Genomic DNA, 19,441 nt, shown 5'->3' with positions numbered 1-19,441 from the left:
CACTTTAGGATTTGGGCCTGCAGGGAACATCCCTCAATGACATTTTGTACAAGAACGCAGCTTTTCTCAACCTTGTGGACCCCATTTCTCATGAGCTGCTGCTCAGACTGGCTCGGGACCTGCAGTGCCCAAAAAAGGTAGGAGCATGCAAATGTGGTTGAGTTTGTTTGAAATGTTTCTGTCAGGTTTATCAAACAGCCTTGAAAAGTCAAAAATTGTCAAAAAGGGAATGTATTGTTGTTTGATATGCCTCATTGCAGGGATGTTGTACTTCTAGAGATGTCAGGGAAAACACATCCAATAAAAAACGGCAAACCTACATACTTTTTATCAAAGCTATATTCTTTCTAACTAAATATACTAATGCTCCCACAAAGCACATGGAATAAGTAACTGTAATAAAACAATTAATAAAAGCATTGAGGCCAAAATCGACTGAGTTCAGCATCTGATCCAAATAAAAAAATAATCAGATTGCCTTAGTTTGCAGCAATTACAACTGGTTAAAATTTTTGGAGCAGGTTAGACCACTTGTGATTCTTTGCAACTGTGCTGGTGAAGGTCCAATCAAACCTGCTTTATTTTGTAAGCAGCAATTTGCCAGAATTGTCATGAATCTACATTAAAACATAGGTTACGGTTATATACCTCCCGAATATATAAGTTCATCCAGACAGACACAGCACTCATTCAGTGAGTGTATTGCAAGCGTGGCAGACTTGGACATACACAATCGATAAAAATGTTCAATAAACAGTGAACATGGTTAGACCTCAGGAGTACAGAAAACAGATACAGTGGAAAAGCAAACTCCTTTGAGCTTGTTAGAGCAACAACTAAATTTATGTTGACTGCTCTGATTCTTTATGTTGTAGGTATTTCCATAACATACTCTCCTTTAAATTCCTCTCTCACATATTGCAACTTGTATAGAAGTATTGTTTTCGGCCTTTACATGATGACCGTCACATGAGCAGACATTTCATGTCTCGATGTGCCTGTGACCCACACATGCACACACACATGCAACTGCATAACAGCAGTCAGGTGGCGTTTGTGGCAAGGCCATAACGATGTTTTTCAGGGACCTTGGATTATATCCAAAATGTTATCATTTTGGTAAGTTAATGTTTGGACATACAAGTTATTTGTAATTAGAAATATTTAATAACATAAAGATGAAGGGGCATCTGAGAGCACCCTTCAGCAGGGGAGCATTTGCTTCCCCTTAACCCCCTGTAGATACACCCCTGCATGATGGAGACTACATGCAAAATAAATACAGAAAGTCCCAAGTTCGAAATTTCAATCAAAGACTCCCTTGCTTCAAACAAACCATGCCAACTGCCCCACAGATTAGACCTTGGGGCTTAAAACAAAAAACTGGATGGGACCAACAAGCTTTAAAAATAAGAACACAACAGATCTGTACAAAGCTTCTGTGAAGCATTGAAAGTCCTAGTGGGAAATAAGCATTTGTGCTCAGCCTACAGCAAACTTTCTCAAGCTCTTGTCTCAGAAGGGGAGGATAATTATGAGAAAGTTGAGGGATCAGCCTGAAAAACTATTCAGGAGGATTTTGTTCATGATCTGAAGGCAGCATGACCCAGAGTCCCCAAAACACTATCAGTAACACACTGCCCAGGATTGAATTCTTTCAGCAACTATACATAGATGGCCAGTGTTGGGCACGTTACTTTGAAAAAGTGATTAGTTATAGTTACTAGTTACTTCTCCCAAAAAGTAACTGAGTTACTAACTGAGTTACTCCACAATAAAAGTAACTAGTTACTAGTAAAAGTAACTATTGCGTTACTTTTGCGTTTCTCGCCCCCGTAACCCTCACCACCCGGCCCCCACCTTCTTGCCGTGTGTTTCCAAAGCCAGCTGAATAGAGCGAACGACAAAGACAAGAACCTGCAGAGAGTTTTGCATTTATTGCAACTCAACGTAAATGACATCAGGGGGGAACGCCATGTGAAGTTTTTTAACAGGGCATTCAGATCTGGTGAGTATATGAAATTAATAACTGGGGATGTCTAATTCTGAAATCCTGTGTACTGCAATATCTATCTATCTATCTATCTATCTATCTATCTATCTATCTATCTATCTATCTATCTATCTATCTATCTAAATCTATACTCTGTGTGTGACATAAAATATGGATCTCCATCCCTGCCACAAAGGCCATCAAATAATGTTTAAAATAAAAAATACAGTAGGTTGAGAAGGCAGAGTATCCATCCATCCGTCCGTCCATCCATCCATCCATCCATCCATCCATCCATCCAGATTTCTCCCTTTCTCCATATAGGCTATCATTTGATCGTTCACGCTCTCCATAGTTCTCCTGTGGCGCGAGCACAGGGCGACTGTTGCGCGCCTTTAGCGAGCATGCGCGTTTCCTGTCGCGTGTGCGGTGAATCGTGCCGCCTGCGCTGTGCGGAGATGCAGGGGAAACCGTATGTGATGGGGAAACGCAGCTCGACCTAACACCGATATTTCTATCAGGAAAACGCTGTTTTGCTGCTGGAGTCATCCTCACTCTCCATCTCTCTGTGTGTGCTGTACGTTAACACCCACCAGCGGAGACACCCGCCTACCCAACTGACAGACGGAATCTCACTATTCATCAGCCATTCTCATCCTCCCCTCTCTCATGACAAGGCGCGCACCTCTGGATGACCTAAAAATAATCTTTAATATCTCTTAAACAAAAGTAGCACAAACAATATTTTTTTCAGCACAAATCTGCGCTAACGTTGCACTAACCATTCAGTCTATTTGCAGTTTTTTGGCTGACGAGAAGCCTGGTGCTTGGTGTAATCATGAAGCCAGGAGGCCATGCTGAATATGCCTATAAAATCTGAACGATGACTAAGAATGGACTAATGTAGGTTACAGGTAATCACTTACTCCCCCAGCAAGGCATGAGGGAGAGGTTTACTCTAATGAGCAGCACCAGGGATGAAGGGACCTTTGCCAAAGCTACATTCTTTCTCATTATATAAACTAAAGAAATTCTCTCTGTAAACTCCTAGCTGGATCGCCATGATGTGAAATATATTTCTAGTTAAGTTCAATCAAAATCAAAGTGTTTCATCCTAAGTAACTAAACACAAAAATGAAAACAATGTGAAAATCTGTGCAGATTATCACATTGCTTTTCATTTCTGCAACTAGTCCAAATTTCTCAGTAGAATTGCTCAATAAATAAAGACGTCTACTCGAGTCAGTTCAACATAGTAGTAAAGGCAAAGTCAGACTCAATCTTAGATTAATTATGTGCTGATTCTAAACAAACTGTTCTATGTTTTTTAGAGTTGTGGCATTACTTAAAAAACTAATAAAAAAATATTTTCAGTGTACTAATAATTAACTCTTCAATTTTTATTTTTTTATGAAATATATCAGATAAAGTAGTTGGACAAGGATACTGTTTCACTTAAGATATCCTGTATACAGTCTTTAGAAACTTTATCATTGAGAGTCATGACAGGACAATAGTGAGATTAATGTTAGATTTTAAACACCATAATTTAACCACCTTTTCTCTACCAAAAGTGTTTAGTATGGAAAAGACTGGACCAATAAGTCGACTGAGCACCGAGGCGAATAACAAAAAACAAATGAGAACAGGGTCATGAAAGAATGACTGTTACATTTAATCAATGTTTGGAAATCTCTTAACATAATTAGAACAATTTGTCTTAAAATTTTCAGCCTTTTACTTAGAAAATCAACTCTGTAACTTTTTTTTTTTGAAATGTGAGAACTGACTGGCCTTGGAGCCTGGGGAGTTTGAAGTGCATGTAAAATTTAAATAGGTCATTAAGATGAAGTAAAAAGGGAATACTTATTTGACCTAAAGTGAACATAGTTTTTCTCTGTTATCTATCTCTCACACTTATTTTTTATTAAGTTGACAAAATGTAATATTTTCAGATTTTGCAGAATCATTTTTCCTTTAAACATTATAAACCAAAAACTTTAAAATTATTGTAAACATTTTTGGTTTAAGTAACTATTATCAACATTTAATCAAACCCAGCCAACGTCGCAGTGAAACAACGTGTCCTATATTATCTTATATTAGAATCCCATTGTCTTAAGAACATCTAAATTTTTTGGGGCCTTGGCTAAAGTCCACAATGCTTTAAGAGCCTAAAAACATCCCTGGTTAGGACAAAAGATCCACTTTTTATGATTATCTTTATTTGCACAGGAACCATAACTGAATAGTTATGGACCCATTTAGTTTTTACTTTTACATTTTTACTTTACCAATGATTTCAAGACAAGCCTCAGCCAATTGAAGATCACATTTTTAAATCTGCCTAATCAAGAGTTCTGCAAGCTGCAGCTCCAGGGCAGCAAGTGGCTCTTTGGCTCATTTATTGTTATACATCAATTATTGACACTATCGAATTGTTGGAACAAATGTATATAATGTTATCTCATATTTACTCATTTTCTAATAGCTTTTATAATTTTACATTGAATATATATGTATTTCCCCTAAAATTGCAATAGCCTGTTATTCATTTCTGTTTTGAGCTGTTTTGCAGAAGCTGAGACATAGTGATTTTGGAAAACTTTTGTACCAGTCTCCATGCTGGAATGTTATGCAGGGGTTTTAAAGAGGGGGTGATAGAGGACAGTTGCCTCCCCACTCTGGAAGGCTGAATCCTAGATAACATGCCGTTTAAGTACTTGTTCTTGTGTATATCAGTCTCAAAGAAAGTGTTGCTGCTGGTTTTCCCCTCCTCTTTAGAGCAACAACGTTCATGTAACTAGGGACCTCCCTAAATGAAATACAAAGAGAGGAGCAGCAGAGAGGGTTTCAGAGCAGTAGGAGATTGTAACTGAACACATCTTTGTCCGTTCTCCTCACGAGTAAAATAATCTAATGCTCTTGTCTTTCTTTCTTCATATGTTGATATATGATTTAGGTACTTGAACCTGAAACAAATAAAGAAACAAATAAAAAATCCCAATGTTTTTTTTTTTTTTTTTTTGTTGCTTGTTTCACTCTTTTTTTTTGTCTCCTAGAAAACTGACCCCCCTGTAAGTTTGGTCTAGAACTACCTCTGTTTGTAGCCTCATATTTCAAGCCTGTTGCTCATTTTTCTTTGTGAAATAGTTGGATGGAGAGCATATGTGAGACAGAAAAATAAAACTGAAAGATAGCCACTAAAATCTAATCAAAAGAAAGCTGCATTTTTTAAAGTTGTTCTTAAATGCCTTGATCATTCAATTGTGCTCACTTTAATAAAAAAAAGAAGTATTGAAAGATCAATTTGACAATTAGGGATGAGTGAAATGGACAAAGAGAGGCATTTAATCTGGTCTTGACCCTGTTTACTGCTCCAGTCAATCTCTGCTCTGTATAAAATTGGCAGCTGTGGTGCTGAAGTCAAAAGGCCTCTTGGCTACTGCGCTGCTGGGTCAGAGGAGGTCTGGCACCAACAGTAGGGGCACGTTAAGGGGTTTCTTTAGAGAAAGAAGAAGAAAAAACTTCTACAGTTCCTAAATATTTCCTCAAAACAAGGCCATCACATACCTATTTTTTTATTATTATTTTTTTCATTTTGTTGTTAAAAGAAATCCGGGATTTAAAACATTTGATTTCACGTTTCTCATGCCAACCATCTCTCAGCTCTCCTCATTTCATTGTGTTGGAAACTAGAATGGAAGCACTGATTCTTTAAGAAATGAATTGTGTTTTGTCCAGACTGGCAGTCGGCTCATTCAGTTGCAGCACAGCATACAAATCAGACATGTTGAAATTCAAGATCTATTTCCATACCAGGAATTTGAACAGAGGTGCAGGTACTGAGATGGACTGTAAAAAAAATAAAATAAAAAAAAATAATCAGAATTATTTAGGGTTAGATCTGATTACAAGAAAAAGATTTAAATGTACAGATACAATCATAGAGGTCAATTTATAAAGGCTGTCTGAAACTCTACTTTTATGCTTGTTTGCTTTAGACATAGAAGGCAGAAAGTGAAGTCCTGGCAGTGGTATGCTCCTAACTGGCCACCGACCCGTAGCGAGATACTGAGTCAAACGTGACAAGGATGTAGAGAGGTTGTGTGCCCAATTCGGGGCATCATAGCTGCTTCTGTGAGCAAAATTTCCCAAAATGCTGTAAATCATGTAGGTTTATTATTTGAATACAAACCATGTGAAGACAAAGACAGTTTTCTGCTTTTTCAAACAAAGTGTTATCAGTGTTATCTAACTAGTGTTATCTAGGGTGAATAAATTTAGTGTATGCTTTGGTTTGATGCACTCCTCAGTTTATTTAACACGGCTGGCTGTGTGGATCCATGCAGACGCTACACCCTTTAAGAAAACTTCCACTGACATCATGCTTGATCATTCAAGTGGCAAAACATGTTGAAGCGTAAAGCCTGTTCAGTTTTTAAGCTAGTAGAGAATAAGGCAGGAGGAGCTTTTTTTCCCCTCTGGATAAATTATGACACCCCCCACTCCCTCTTATGTTATTGACTTTTTCTTGTTAATTTGTGGCACTGATTATATTTACTCTGTTCATAATAAACTTTTGCATTTATGGTCTTTGATGAAGTGTTTGAATGAGGAAGTGTTTGCACCTTTTTTTGTTTTTTCTCAGTAGGGTGTTGTTTCCTAAGGATCAACAAAACAGTTTTCTAGTTTGAAAACAAAGTTGAGGACAGATCTTTTAAAATTCATATAGATTTGTAGCATTTATATTTTGTGTCACTGACTATAATAAACTACGATTACGTATGTTAGGGATCTTTAATGATTGGGTCACGTGGGATAGCCAGCTTGCAGAGGCATTGTATTTTTCATTTTTTATTTTTTTTGGTGATCCAACTCACAAATAAATCAGGCAACAGGTCAGCATTTGCAATACTGCTTAAACCTGAACAATAAATTCTTGTATGTGTTTATATGCATTAAAACAGAGTATCCATTAAGAACTGATAGATTTGGGGTTATTCTTGGATAGTTTTGTTGTATATTCTCAGCCATAAATCAGTTCTAAAACCCTTGAGGTTTTACATCTTAAATCCTCATTTTTTTGGCAGCTTAGCTGAAAATGTGAATCTACCTCTTGGCCAACAACCTGGCTCAGTTACAGCAGTTCTGTTTACAGGCCTGGGCCAAAATTTGAGGAAGCTATTGTAGGAAACGTTTGTAAACCTCTGAATTAAACATTGTTTTTTTTTTATCCACTTTTTATTTTTAATGACATTTAACAAATAGATAAAACATCATCCTAACTAATAAAAAAAGGAAAAGTTTTGGTTACATTAGTTTCAGAAAGTTATAGAAAGGTTGCCTAGGTAAATTCTCGGTAACCACAAACGTGCTTAAATTGGAAGGCAACCACACTTTGGACTCCTGTCCTATAGAAAGGTTGTGCCTTTATGTAGAGTTTAGGTAAAGGTCTGATTAAAAGTGTATTTTGTCAACCATGTTTTGCTTATCAAGGATAACTGTGATTCAGTGGACTTTTCTGTGCCTGTGTTGCAGGAAATGGAGTCACTCAAATCCACCAACAAGATCTGCCGGCAGCTGATTTACCACTTGACCCCTCACTCTAAGTGGACGAAACAGAGCGTGCCCCGAAGGAAATCCCAAGCCTGGTTTGTATGTGTGACTGAGTGAGGGTGACACTGTGCTTTTATTTATCCAAAGATCCACTTGCTGACACAGTGAAAGCAGCTGAGAGATTCCCAGCCCTCTGCTGCTTTGGAAAAATGACCCAATTTAGCTTTGAGGCAAGCATGCCCAAAGTCGGTCGTCAAGGGATGCTGTCCTGCAGCTTTTAGAGGTTTCGCTGCTTTAGCACAGCTGATTTTGATTATTGTAGTACAGCAAAAGCCTGTTGATCACCTATCAGTGAAAATCAGCTGTGCTGGAGCAGAAAATCTAAAAAAAAAGTGTGAATTGGTTTTAACCAACCCCTTCAGCGAATTTGGTTTTAAATAACTCTATCTCCTGATTCTTAGGGCTTTTACAAGCACTGCAACCAGTGTAGAGGGTTGCACCTCTAACTACCGACAACTCATCATATATGAAATTCTCTCCCTTGGAAATAATCCCTCCAAGGTTCAGAAATGACAGATTAATGTTTTCTTAATTAAACATCAAACCAATTGTGAATTGATTAAACATTAGCCCTGCTTTGCCTAATGGCTATTTCTCACTCTTGTCTTCTCTCAAACACTTTTAGCTCTTCTATTTGACATTAGCAAAGTCATGCAGTGAGAGAAATATTACTTAAATTAAAAATGATATCTTGCAGTTTGTGTGTGTCTAGTCTATACACAATTGTTGTTGACCTAAAGTTTTGTTGAATGAATACAGTTTCAGCTGTATTTCACATTATATTCTGCCTCCAGCTTGATGAGCAAGGACCTCTCAGGGAGCAAATAAGCTGCATGATAATTAAAGCTGATAAAGAAGTAAGTATCAGTGGCATTTAGGAAAGTCCTTAAACCCAATGAAACAGTCTCATTTAATAATTTTTGTTTTTCTCTCTACTCCGTCCCCCATAAGTGCCTGTGAAATATTTTTCAGTCACGTAAATTGACAGGAAAACTTAGATATAGTCCACGATTAAATTGTCAGGAGTACTTTTACTTTTTTAATATGTTTACAAATTGGAAAGTTTACAAAGGTGCTTTAGAGAGTGGTTAAAACAAGTAAAAAAGAGATAGATAAAATTATTAGAAAAATATGATTAAACTGCTAACAGAAAACATGCACAAATAATGAAAATAGAATAGTTGAAACAATGTTTCTTATAAAAAAATAAATAAAATAATCAGCATTAAAGACATTAGGAAGAAAAGTGTTTTAAAGTTTAACAGCCGATTTGAAAATAATACTTAAGCAGCATGGATTTGAATTTTTTCATATATGTAACTTTATCATTTTTCTCATATCAATGTGAGACACTATTGAGCACATCTGCTCTATCCAATAGGATTTCAGAATTCCATTTTTCCACAGTTCTTAAAATGCAACCTCCCAGCAGTTCCTTCAAAATGATGTCTGGACTTCTGGCCATGCTGTTGTAGTTTAAAGTTCTGTAAGACCGTTGTCCAGCTGATGACCTTATTTCTTCTGTCTGAGAGTTGCCTCTAACATTTGATTATCGATATAAGGAATTCTTCATGATAGGCGAAATAATATGACAGCAAAACTAGCCCAAATCCTCCACGAATACCTAATCCTTAACAACTCCATTCAGTCAGGTATTGTTGCTGCATGATGCAGATGTCTGGGCCATCCATATAAATATCTTCATTGATCTTTGTCTTGTTTAGTGCCTTTAGACATTTGTTTTTACATTGCACTGTATTAATGAACTAAATTGTCCTGCATACAAAACCCAATAATGAAAAGATGGACATTTATCTGAAAGGTTTATCATGGGTGAATATTCCCTCTCAATATAGGATAATGAACTTAACTTGTTTGGAAACAAACATTTCCTGATTGCTCATATCTTTTCCACCCTGTTTTTGATTGGGTTTCATCCCAACACACGGTTAAATATCCTATTAACGATTTTCAATCATTTCATTTTAATACTTACATTTTTTTTACTTAAATCTTATGGAAGTATGTATATGAATATATATATATTCTATCTGTAGATAATGAAAATACTATGCAGTATATCAATTTAAAATAGGGTAGTGTAGCTCTAACATTTTCAAACCTTAAATCCTTGTAAAGCTGTGTCTTGGTTTGGGGTCTGCTTCTCTTCTTTCATTTATTTGATCAGGACAGTGCACATTAATCAACATTACCGCAATGCACATGTGCTGTATTTAGCACAAGAGCTTAATCCTTTGTCGTCCGACAGATAATTGCAAAAACAGAGAAAAAAAATGAAAGCATGAAAGACACACACTGAATCAGGCAGGACACAGTTTGAACAAAAATGCACAGTTACACAATAAATACTGTAACTAACAAACAAAAGGCTGTCTAAAAGCCGAATACAGTACAAAACAAATAAGCAGTAAAGGACAGCATGAATAAGTAAATAAATAATAATAATCAATTTCAGTTGAAAAATTAAGTACTTATTGTTCTCTTTGATATATATTGATGCTCTATTCCGTAAATGTGCACCTCTAATAGACATCCTCTTATGGCTAAATTGTGCTTTATGCCTCAATATGTTGCAGTCTCCTTAGATATGCAGTTATCAGAGCTAAAGTACTTGACCAAGAACAGTCTAGACTTAATCATTCAGGTCTAAATCAAGGCTACATATTGATGTAATATTGAATGGTGTCTAAATCTGGTTTATGTGCAGCCTCTGTTTCAAAATCCTGTCTTTTGCTCAGAACTTCATTAGCAGAGAACAAAAGTTTGACTGGGTCCCCGAACATTAATGGTAAAAACACCCTGAAAGTAAAAAAACTGATTTTATTTATACAATTATCAGTAAATTTGTAATGAAAAATGTAACCCATATAATTTTATAGATAGTTCCAAATGGCATAAGGATAAAATTAACATAATGTAATGTTTGACAACTGGTCATTTACTTATTGGGTTTTACAGATTTTTTTTTAGAAATATCTACCTCACTCAAACTGCCCTTTTCAGACACACATCTAAAATCTTTGCTTGTTTGTTGTAAGGTAATTCGGTCTGGTACCAAAATGAAAGGCTGAAGATAAAACTTTGATTATGTCTAAGTGTTTAAAAAGAAGTTAAAATAACAAAATCATCCAAGCATAATAGAATAAAAATAAAAATGCAATGTATACATTTATCATAATCTTTGGATGATTAGGTCACATAAATTCTAACTATTTCAAAGTACAACACAGTTTTATGTATCAGTGGTTCCACATTATACAACACAGCAAATACAAAATAAAAAATTTCAAAAGCTTATTAAAAAAAAACATACTCAAAATTTAATTACCTTGTTTTTTTTAACGTTTTTTTTTTTTTTATTCCTGGTCTATAGTCTGAATTGAGACACAAAAGGTCCTTAAACAGGTGAAATATCACAACCATATGTATTTTTATAATGCACTGTATCATCACTTCTTTAAAAATTTCCATTTACATTGAAATCAATCTAAACTTACTTTCATATCTTTATATTAGAGCACACCTTTCCACATGGGATTCCTACTGGAGCTTTGTTAAAAATTTGTTTTATTTGTGCTTATTTTTTCACACAAATATATATCCTCTATTGGAGCATGAATCAGGGTTACATAAGTGTGTTTTTTAATTCTGTAATTGCACCTTTCTGATGACATAACCAAGCAATCTACTTCAAAGATTTAAACCAAGCAGGCACAAATCCTGCCACACCCTTCATTTGTTAATTAAAAGTGAAATAAAACAGGTCCCAACTCAGAGGAAGAGCTGCTGAAAAAAGAGCAATATCTCTTTTCTGGATGACTATTGCAGTCTAAAAAGTGAGTCCTTACCCCAGTTCAGTCATAACTAATATTTATACGCATAAATTATTCAGTCAGTGACTTACATTTTCAGAACTCTGACAGATTTTACTAAATAGCACAAGGTTTGGGGTTAAAACATGATGCAGAATGAGAACTAATAATTTGAAAAAGGCTCTTTGCAATGTTTTTAATTGTTCAGGCGCAATACTTTCATGGCCTGGTAGAAGGAGAGCTCAAATGCTGAGTGTTGTTGTGCCAAAAATAAAGTACTTTAATATAGAAAAGCTCAAGACAAGACATGAATTAGAACAGGACTAAAAAAGGAGCAGAGAATCGGTCAGAGAAATGGAGCCACACAGGAACACACCATAGATCATGAGGATGGAGGAGAGATTCCTGCAAAGAAACAATCACAACCAAACAGTACACAGGAAAAGAGGAGAGGAAGGCAGGGCAAGCAGGTAAGAATCAGCAACCTGAGGGAGAGAAAGAAGTAATGGGCTGAACCTGAGTAAAAGGAAACAAGAAAGAAATCTAAGAATAAAGTCTCATCAAAAGCAAGTTGATAGACAGAGGAATTATTAGAAAATATTTATTTTGCTTAGCAAATCTAATTAAATTCACCAAAAACTATAAAGCATAAAAGATGAAACGTTGCTTTCTCACAGCAGGCCATCAGGTCGTGCGATGAAAACAAGTGGCAGTGGAAAAATGCAGACCGAATTCAATGCTAAACATGCACATCTGAACTGTTTGTTCATAACTGTGAAATTAAAATGATTCTCAATTAATTAGACATGTTTTGCTATTTTTTGGAAACTCCTCACATAAAGAAAGATTATGAACCGCCTAAGAAATACATCCATTGTCTTTTATTCTACTGTACATGCCAGAGATACAACGCTACGGTCGTGCAAATATATAGAGAAAACAATAAAAGAAAACTTCTGCCTTAAAAAAAAAAAAAAAATGTTTAATGATTTTAGGTTTTGATTGGATTCAAAGATTAAATTCTTTAACAAACTTTCCAGTGTTAAAATAATTAACCCAAGGATGAAACAAGAATAAAATAATGATTGCCAAATATTTTAAGTGCATTGAAGATTAGAATCTAATAATTATATGTTGTTCTTTAGGGATTGTTACAACACTAATCAAAATTAAAAGATAATGCTTACTATTTTTTTTCAAAGATCAAAAGGTTTATAATATCTAAAAATATCCATGTGAAAAATGTTGCAGAGAGAAAAGAAAAGCATTTCAGGTCAAACAGAAAAGTCATGTGGAACAGGACACCAGTGGAGTAGACTAAACAATACACTTATTTTGGGGGTAAGAGAAGTGAATCAAATAGCATGTTTATAAAACATCTCTAGTAATAAAGATGATGCTTTCTCCCTGAGCAATTGACCCAGATTGAAAGATTTTTTTTTGACAGCTTGAGTTAACTTCCCACCCCTCCGTCTCTGTTGCAGTGATTCAAAATAACACTCAACAAAACAACACGGCAAAGCCTCCCGGTTCACTCATTAGCAAGGGCTGTGTCTTTCACAGCCTCCACTGCAAACACCCAAACAGCAGCAGCTCTAGGACTCATATCTGCTTTGAAAACATCCAGAAAACTCAGATGTCTTTGCATGAAATTAAGCATCATAACACAATTAAAAGGAGGGTACATGCTTTTCTCCTCAACTCTCTTTTTCACCTTCAGGGTCTTTTCTTAGATCGCTTTTTATGCTTTTGGCCCTAAGTTTCTCCAGTTTAATCGAAATTCCCTCCTTGCATTGATTTTCTGGCTCATTCTTGTGAGAGCCCATTTTGTTCAACAGTTGCCATACATAGCAGCTCTGCAGGTTGAGCTGTGGCTCTGGGGAAATGGTCTGAGGAAAGGCACTGTCAGACGAAGACGAGAAAAAAAGGAGGGAGGGCAGAATCACTGCGAGGTAGCAGATCAGAAATCATGTATTTTCCCTTTTTCCTCCCAACACTTTGAATTGATCTTGGGCTTTTTTAATATTTTGGACAGGTAAGGCTTAAGCTTCAATCTTATTTTCCCCTGAAAGTGCAATTGAGAAGTCAATTTAATAAGTGCCGAGCCTGCTCTCCATTTCTCGTCTCAGATTGGATTGTTTCTCACGACATACAAGCAAGTAGTCGCAAATGTCCTGGAGATAACTCATAAATCATAACTCGGGCTTTATTACTGAGGCCTGCTTTGCTTCTGTAACACTGCAAGTGTTTTGCACATGTGTCACACTTAAGGCAATGTTTTCATCTTTTTTCTATTGCAGCACAAAGCAGGTTTCACAGTATTCCCAGATCCCCAGGGGGAGGTTTTGGATATTGTTGTGATTGGTATTGAAAATCAGATTAATGAAGCACAGATATTTTTTTTAATTAGAAAAAGATTGCATTTGCAGCACAATTTAAGTTATTTGACTCACACTGGAGATGTCTTTTCATGGCTTGTCTTTGTAGCAACGGACGTAACTGATTTTACAGCCAATGAGACTATGTAGTTAAAATAGGATTTTTTCCTTGGTCTCTCTTAGATGTTTTCTACACTCTGTATCATTTGCAAAATAGCATTCACTTGTCTGAAACAAGATCACAAAGGATCTGTAAAATCTTGATCTTATAATCTTGGGAGCAGAAAGAGTTAAGGGCTTCTGAGGTGTCAGAAGTTGTGGTTTAAAGCTGATAGTCTGGCTTTAAAACTCCTCTAAACCTCTTATTACTCTGACTAAAGTACTTTTCCTCCTTCAACTCCCTAACGGAAGGCTGTCCAAAATTTATTTTGGTTTTTAAGGAGGATTGGTTCATGACTGTAAACAAGGCAGAGGAGTTTTCCACCAGCCCAGGTTAAGATGGTAAAGGTTAAAAAAACTATAAAACTAAACAAAAAAATGCCATTATTTCTCTAACACAATAACTTCTCCTTAACAAAGAGGTATTTTTTTCTTTCAAAAAAATACAATCAAAAAGGTATAAAGCCTCAAATGTTCACTTTATTTATTTGTTTTTTTTTTGTTATCTAAAAAGATCAGCAGAAAACAAAAAAATGAATAGCTTTTGATTAAAGATGTAGTGGAGGATGTTCTTTTTCCAAGTGGATCATCAAAATAAGTGTTCTTTCCTAATTGTCAATCATTCTGGTAATATGTTTACGTAAGGCCGTCCTACGTGCACGTCCCCATTTTCACTTACCGGTGGTGAGTCCTGAAGTAATGGATTAGTAGTTGGCCTGCATGTCAGATCAGTGGTTTGGTTTTCTGTGAATGTATGAAATCCCTCTGGGATCTTCAACTTCCTCCCACAGTCCAAAAATATGAATGTCATGTTTTCTGGTGAAGACATGTTAGTTCTTGGGCATGCAGTTGGAGCAGTGGTTAGTGCGCACGACCCATGTACAGAGGCCTTAGTCGTTGACAAGGCCAACCTGGGTTCGAATCTGGCCTTTGGTCCTTTGCTGCATGTCTCTTCCCCCTCACTCATACCCCCCTTCCCTGTCAGCCTACTGTCAGAAAAACGAGCCACTGGTGCCATAAAAACAAAATAAAATAAAAAACATGTTAGTTCTGCACATAAATGGTGGATTTAAGTAATTTGGGGTAGGTTAATCTTTATTCTGGTTTTAATTATTATTTCAAAAGGCAAAGCCAGTATTTATTTTATTGATAAGAAATTTAAATCAAGCTTGAAAAATTGTCCCCACAAAATATTTTCTTTACAATAGCTAAAAACTGAATAACTGATGACTTCAAGTCAAAGAGCCCGCATGTAAGCTCACCCTGTTACCAGTAGGGTTGTCAAAGGTATCAATACTCAAAAAAGTATTGATACTGAAACATTGTATCCGGATACAATACTCGTTTTTTTTAAGTATTGATACAGTGCCACCACCAATGGCACCTAAGCAGTCATTCTTCTAAAGTGCAGAATAGAGGACAATGCTGTTTCTTAACCGGTTTGACTAGTGTCATTGTTATGTGTGCAAAGCATAGCCAAGGAAGGAAAACTTAATTTCAATTTTATACGTTTTTTTTATCAAGCTTGCTTAATATTGTCCACAGCATACAACCTTTATTGTATTTATTTATTGTATTTTATTTCTTAATGAAAATATTCCTGTAGAATTTTGGAGTCTTTGTTTTTATCCTTGTGGTATCGAAAATGGTATCGAGTATCGAATATTTTCCTTACTATCGGTATCGAGTTGAAAAGTTTAGTATCGTGACAACCCTAGTTACCAGCTACATTTATCAACAGAAATAATCCCCTTACAAAACAAAGTGTTCTGTGTCAGCTCCATGCATCTAACATTTGCTCCTAATTTTAACTTTAATGCATTTTTTTTTAGAAACTTCAGAAACTTTCAGAGGGTCAGAATGGTCCTGGGCAGATTCCTGATTTATTTTGGGTTATTTTGTCTGAAGTATCAAAACCCTGTCAATTCAGGCATGATTTATACTTGATATCACCTTTTTATCTACCTGTTAAAAAAATGCTACATTGCTCTGTTTATGACCCGTTTTACAGCCCAGCTTTAGAGCAAAGATTGACATTTATCACAGCATCTGTCAGTGGTCACTGGAAAAATGGGGCTTGTTGTAGAAACGATTCCTCTAATTGCCAGGAAGGGTCACAGCAACCCAGTTTTTTGAAGTACCCAAGGAAAGGAAAATATCAAAACCACCATTGAAGTAAATTTAATGCAATATAGTGCAATCAGAAACCCACACAAACCCCAGTATATCAGATGAAAGACGTGTATGAGACTTCATGCTGCTGTCTTTTCAAACTCATCCCCTGGTAAGCACATCCACCCTAGTTATACCTGCTTGAGTGCTAAAAGATCTTAAAAATATTCTTCATGCTTTTGGTAAATTTCAAAGCTACCTTTCAACAGTTGTATGTCTGTTTCCATAATCATCAATGAAGGGTCAGTTTTAAATTTACTTCTAGTTTTTTTTTTGTAGTCTGACTTGCCTAATCAGATCTTTGTGTTATTTTGTGCTCCTGTTTCTTTGTTTCCTGTAACAACAATTCCAGACACGTATAGATTCAGTGTAGAAGCTGATAAAAAAAAACACAGATTTGATTAAGTTTCAAACCCCTGAATTAATTTTCTATTCTGGTCAGCCAATAAGATTTTACCATGACAAATGTAAAAAAAAATGTTAATTATTTTTGTAATTTATTTGTTGCCATCTAGACCTGTATTATCATATATTATTGTAGACCATGATGAATCTTTAATGGACTACAAATAAATAAGCATTGCAGAAATTTATACCCCAATTCATCTGAAGAAAATGATAGGATAAAACGAGTTTTAATCAATTATAATATACCTAAATTTCATAATTGGACCAATACCACTAGCCATCAAATCAAGAATGTCCTATGGTTTATGAGAGAAATGAATTTCCCCTGATGCATCAATTACACATTTTTTTTATATTTTTATTTGTCTTCAGAAGAGGCTAAGTTTTTTTTTTTCCATTCCATTCCATTTTCTTCCGCTTTATCCGGGATTGGGTCGTAGAGGCAGCAGTCTAAGCAGAGATACCCAGACTTCCCAATCCAAACACACCTTCCTCCAGCTGCTCTGGGGGGACACTGAGGCGACACCAGGCCAGCTCAGAGAAATAGTTCCTCCAACGTGTCCTGGGCCTTCCACGAGGCCTCCTCCCAATAGGACATGCCTGGAACACCACCCTAGGGAGGCGACCTGGACGCATCCAGAACAGATGCCCGAGCCACCTCAGTTGGCTCCTTTGGACGTGGAGGAGCAACAACTCTACTCCAAGCTCCTCCTGAGCTCCTCACCCAATCTTGAATGTTACGCCCAGGCACCCTGCAAAGGAAACTCATTTTGTCCGCTTGTATTCACCATCTTGTCCCTTGGGTCATTACCCAGATCTCATGATCATAGGTGAAGGTGGAAATGCTTGGATTTTAGATGCCATATTTATTGAATGGTTAGATATAGAAAATGTTTATGGAAATTTACTGGAAGAAAGAATTGTCAAGCTCTGATTAGTGTTCACTCTTTTCTAAAGAGAATAGAATGCAGTATATATAGAAAACTAATACAAAAGCAAACAACAGAAACATTCCAAGTATTAGTTGCAGACTAAAACAAAGGGCTATTTTATTCCTTATTCACCACATTCCACTGCATGAAAAGTGAGATTTTCGTCCCCGTAAACCCCCGTAAACTCCCGCAGATCTGCCTGATTTTCGTCAGTTTCCGACAATTTGCAACCCGTGCTTGTCCGCGTTTGTCGTGCCACAAATTGTCGGAAACGTACCGTGACGTATGTGGAGAGCGATCAGCTGTACTAATGGCCCTAATTAGCATATGAATACAGCAAACCCGCGCGGCTGGCCAAGTCTGGCTTGAATAACCTTCTCAGTATTGGCTGAAACCACTATTCTCAAACAAATGAAATCGCTCGTGATTGGCAGCAAAACCACACGTGGCCACGCCAGGCTTTAATTTTCTTACTGAGTATTGGACGGAACCACTTCTTTTTAAACAAGTAAAGTCGCTCGTGATTGGTTGGCATATATATATATTTACATATAAATTTACATATATATATATTTATTCATATATATATATATATTTATTCATTCATATATTTATTCATTCATATATTTATTCATTCATATGGTGTGTATTTATGTTATCCTACACTACTACACAATTATTATGCTACCATCAAGGACATGAATGAATTTATACAGGAAATGAAGATTTGCCAGGAAGCTGTTTATGCAAAGAAAGAGCTTTATTGAAACACAACTATATACAACGCGTATCCAAACACATGCGTTTCTAAAAATTAAAAGTCCGTGAACGGTCCGTTTGCTTCCTCGGGGTTGGAGGTAACTGGCAGCATTCCCTCCGAGGCAGGTCCGATGTGCAGACGCCTAGTGTGCGTGGCCCTGTACTTCGGCATCGCTTCTAACCGGGACTGCAGCTTAACACAGAGTTCAGTGAGATCCGGCCTACGAAATGGCGGCGACCGTACAATCCATCCAGAGACACCGCCGAGGAAGGCGGACTTCCAGAGTTCCACTTCCTCATCTGCTAGCACACTCTGCCTCGCTTTCAGCAGCTGAAAAAAAAAACAATGAATCAGCGCACTGCGTATGGACACAACACATCTATTAATGCACCTGAAAAATAGTCACCAAATAAAGTCTTACCCTCTTTCTTCTGGCCCGACTCCGAGCAGATAGCCTCCGCACGCAGCGTGTGGCTGGCTGCGTATATCTGAAGCTCCTGCGTACCGTCTGAAAATATGTCTTACAGGCAGCTGGAAAACAATTAAATGAGAGTGGTATAAATAAAAAATCAAACGCAAGTCACAGTAACAAGGAAGGAGAAAACATTAAAACAAGTCACTTACACACAATGTCGTCTTTATCAACATCGTGCAAATCTGGACTTGCCGAGATGGGAGGTCTGTGAAAACAAAATGTAAAAGCTATGATCGGTATCCATCCGTATCCATTGCCTTTTACCGCAGAATGAAAGCATATTCTTTAAATCTTACCCTTGCTCCGGTTCATAGCGCCTGCAATTAGTCTCCGAGTTGTGAAGACGGCGTACTGCTTCCTGTAAATCACAAAAAATACACTTTAATAAAGCTTGTTCTAGCAAGGCTACTATTAGCCGCTATTAGCCGGTAGCTTAGGCTAGGCTGCTTTTAGCTTAGCAGGCAGTAATCAAACATATATTTACCGCTAGCATCTCTTCTTTGAGTTCGTCTTGTTCGATGCAGAGTCGCCATCGCGTCCAAGAGGAGTTTTACCCCGAAATCCAGAAGCTCCAGACCGCTGCACAAAGCAAAGCATACATCCTCCACTGTGGCTGCACACCGCCGTTCTGAGTTTCTTGGAGATCGTAGGGAGCATGCGCGAGATGAACCAGGGTGTCCGCGGATCAATAAAAATAATTAAAAAATCATTC

General features: G+C 36.8%; 1 protein-coding gene across 1 annotated transcript in view; it reads left to right on the top strand.

Moving 5' to 3' along the window:
* lrrc75bb (leucine rich repeat containing 75Bb) overlaps positions 1-19,441 on the top strand; it is a 59,616-nt gene that overhangs the window by 9,343 nt on the left and 30,832 nt on the right. Inside the window, exons 2-3 of the mRNA XM_038293629.1 lie at positions 9-137; positions 7,535-7,647. Of these exons, the coding sequence (XP_038149557.1) occupies positions 9-137; positions 7,535-7,647 (242 nt within the window). The remainder of the gene's footprint in view (positions 1-8; positions 138-7,534; positions 7,648-19,441) is intronic.

This window comes from Cyprinodon tularosa, unplaced genomic scaffold (genome assembly GCF_016077235.1).
Source record: "Cyprinodon tularosa strain WSP-4 unplaced genomic scaffold, ASM1607723v1 ctg33, whole genome shotgun sequence".
NCBI lineage: Eukaryota > Metazoa > Chordata > Actinopteri > Cyprinodontiformes > Cyprinodontidae > Cyprinodon > Cyprinodon tularosa.
The sequence above is the reverse complement of the archived record's forward strand: the minus strand, read 5'-3'. Positions and strand labels throughout refer to the sequence as shown.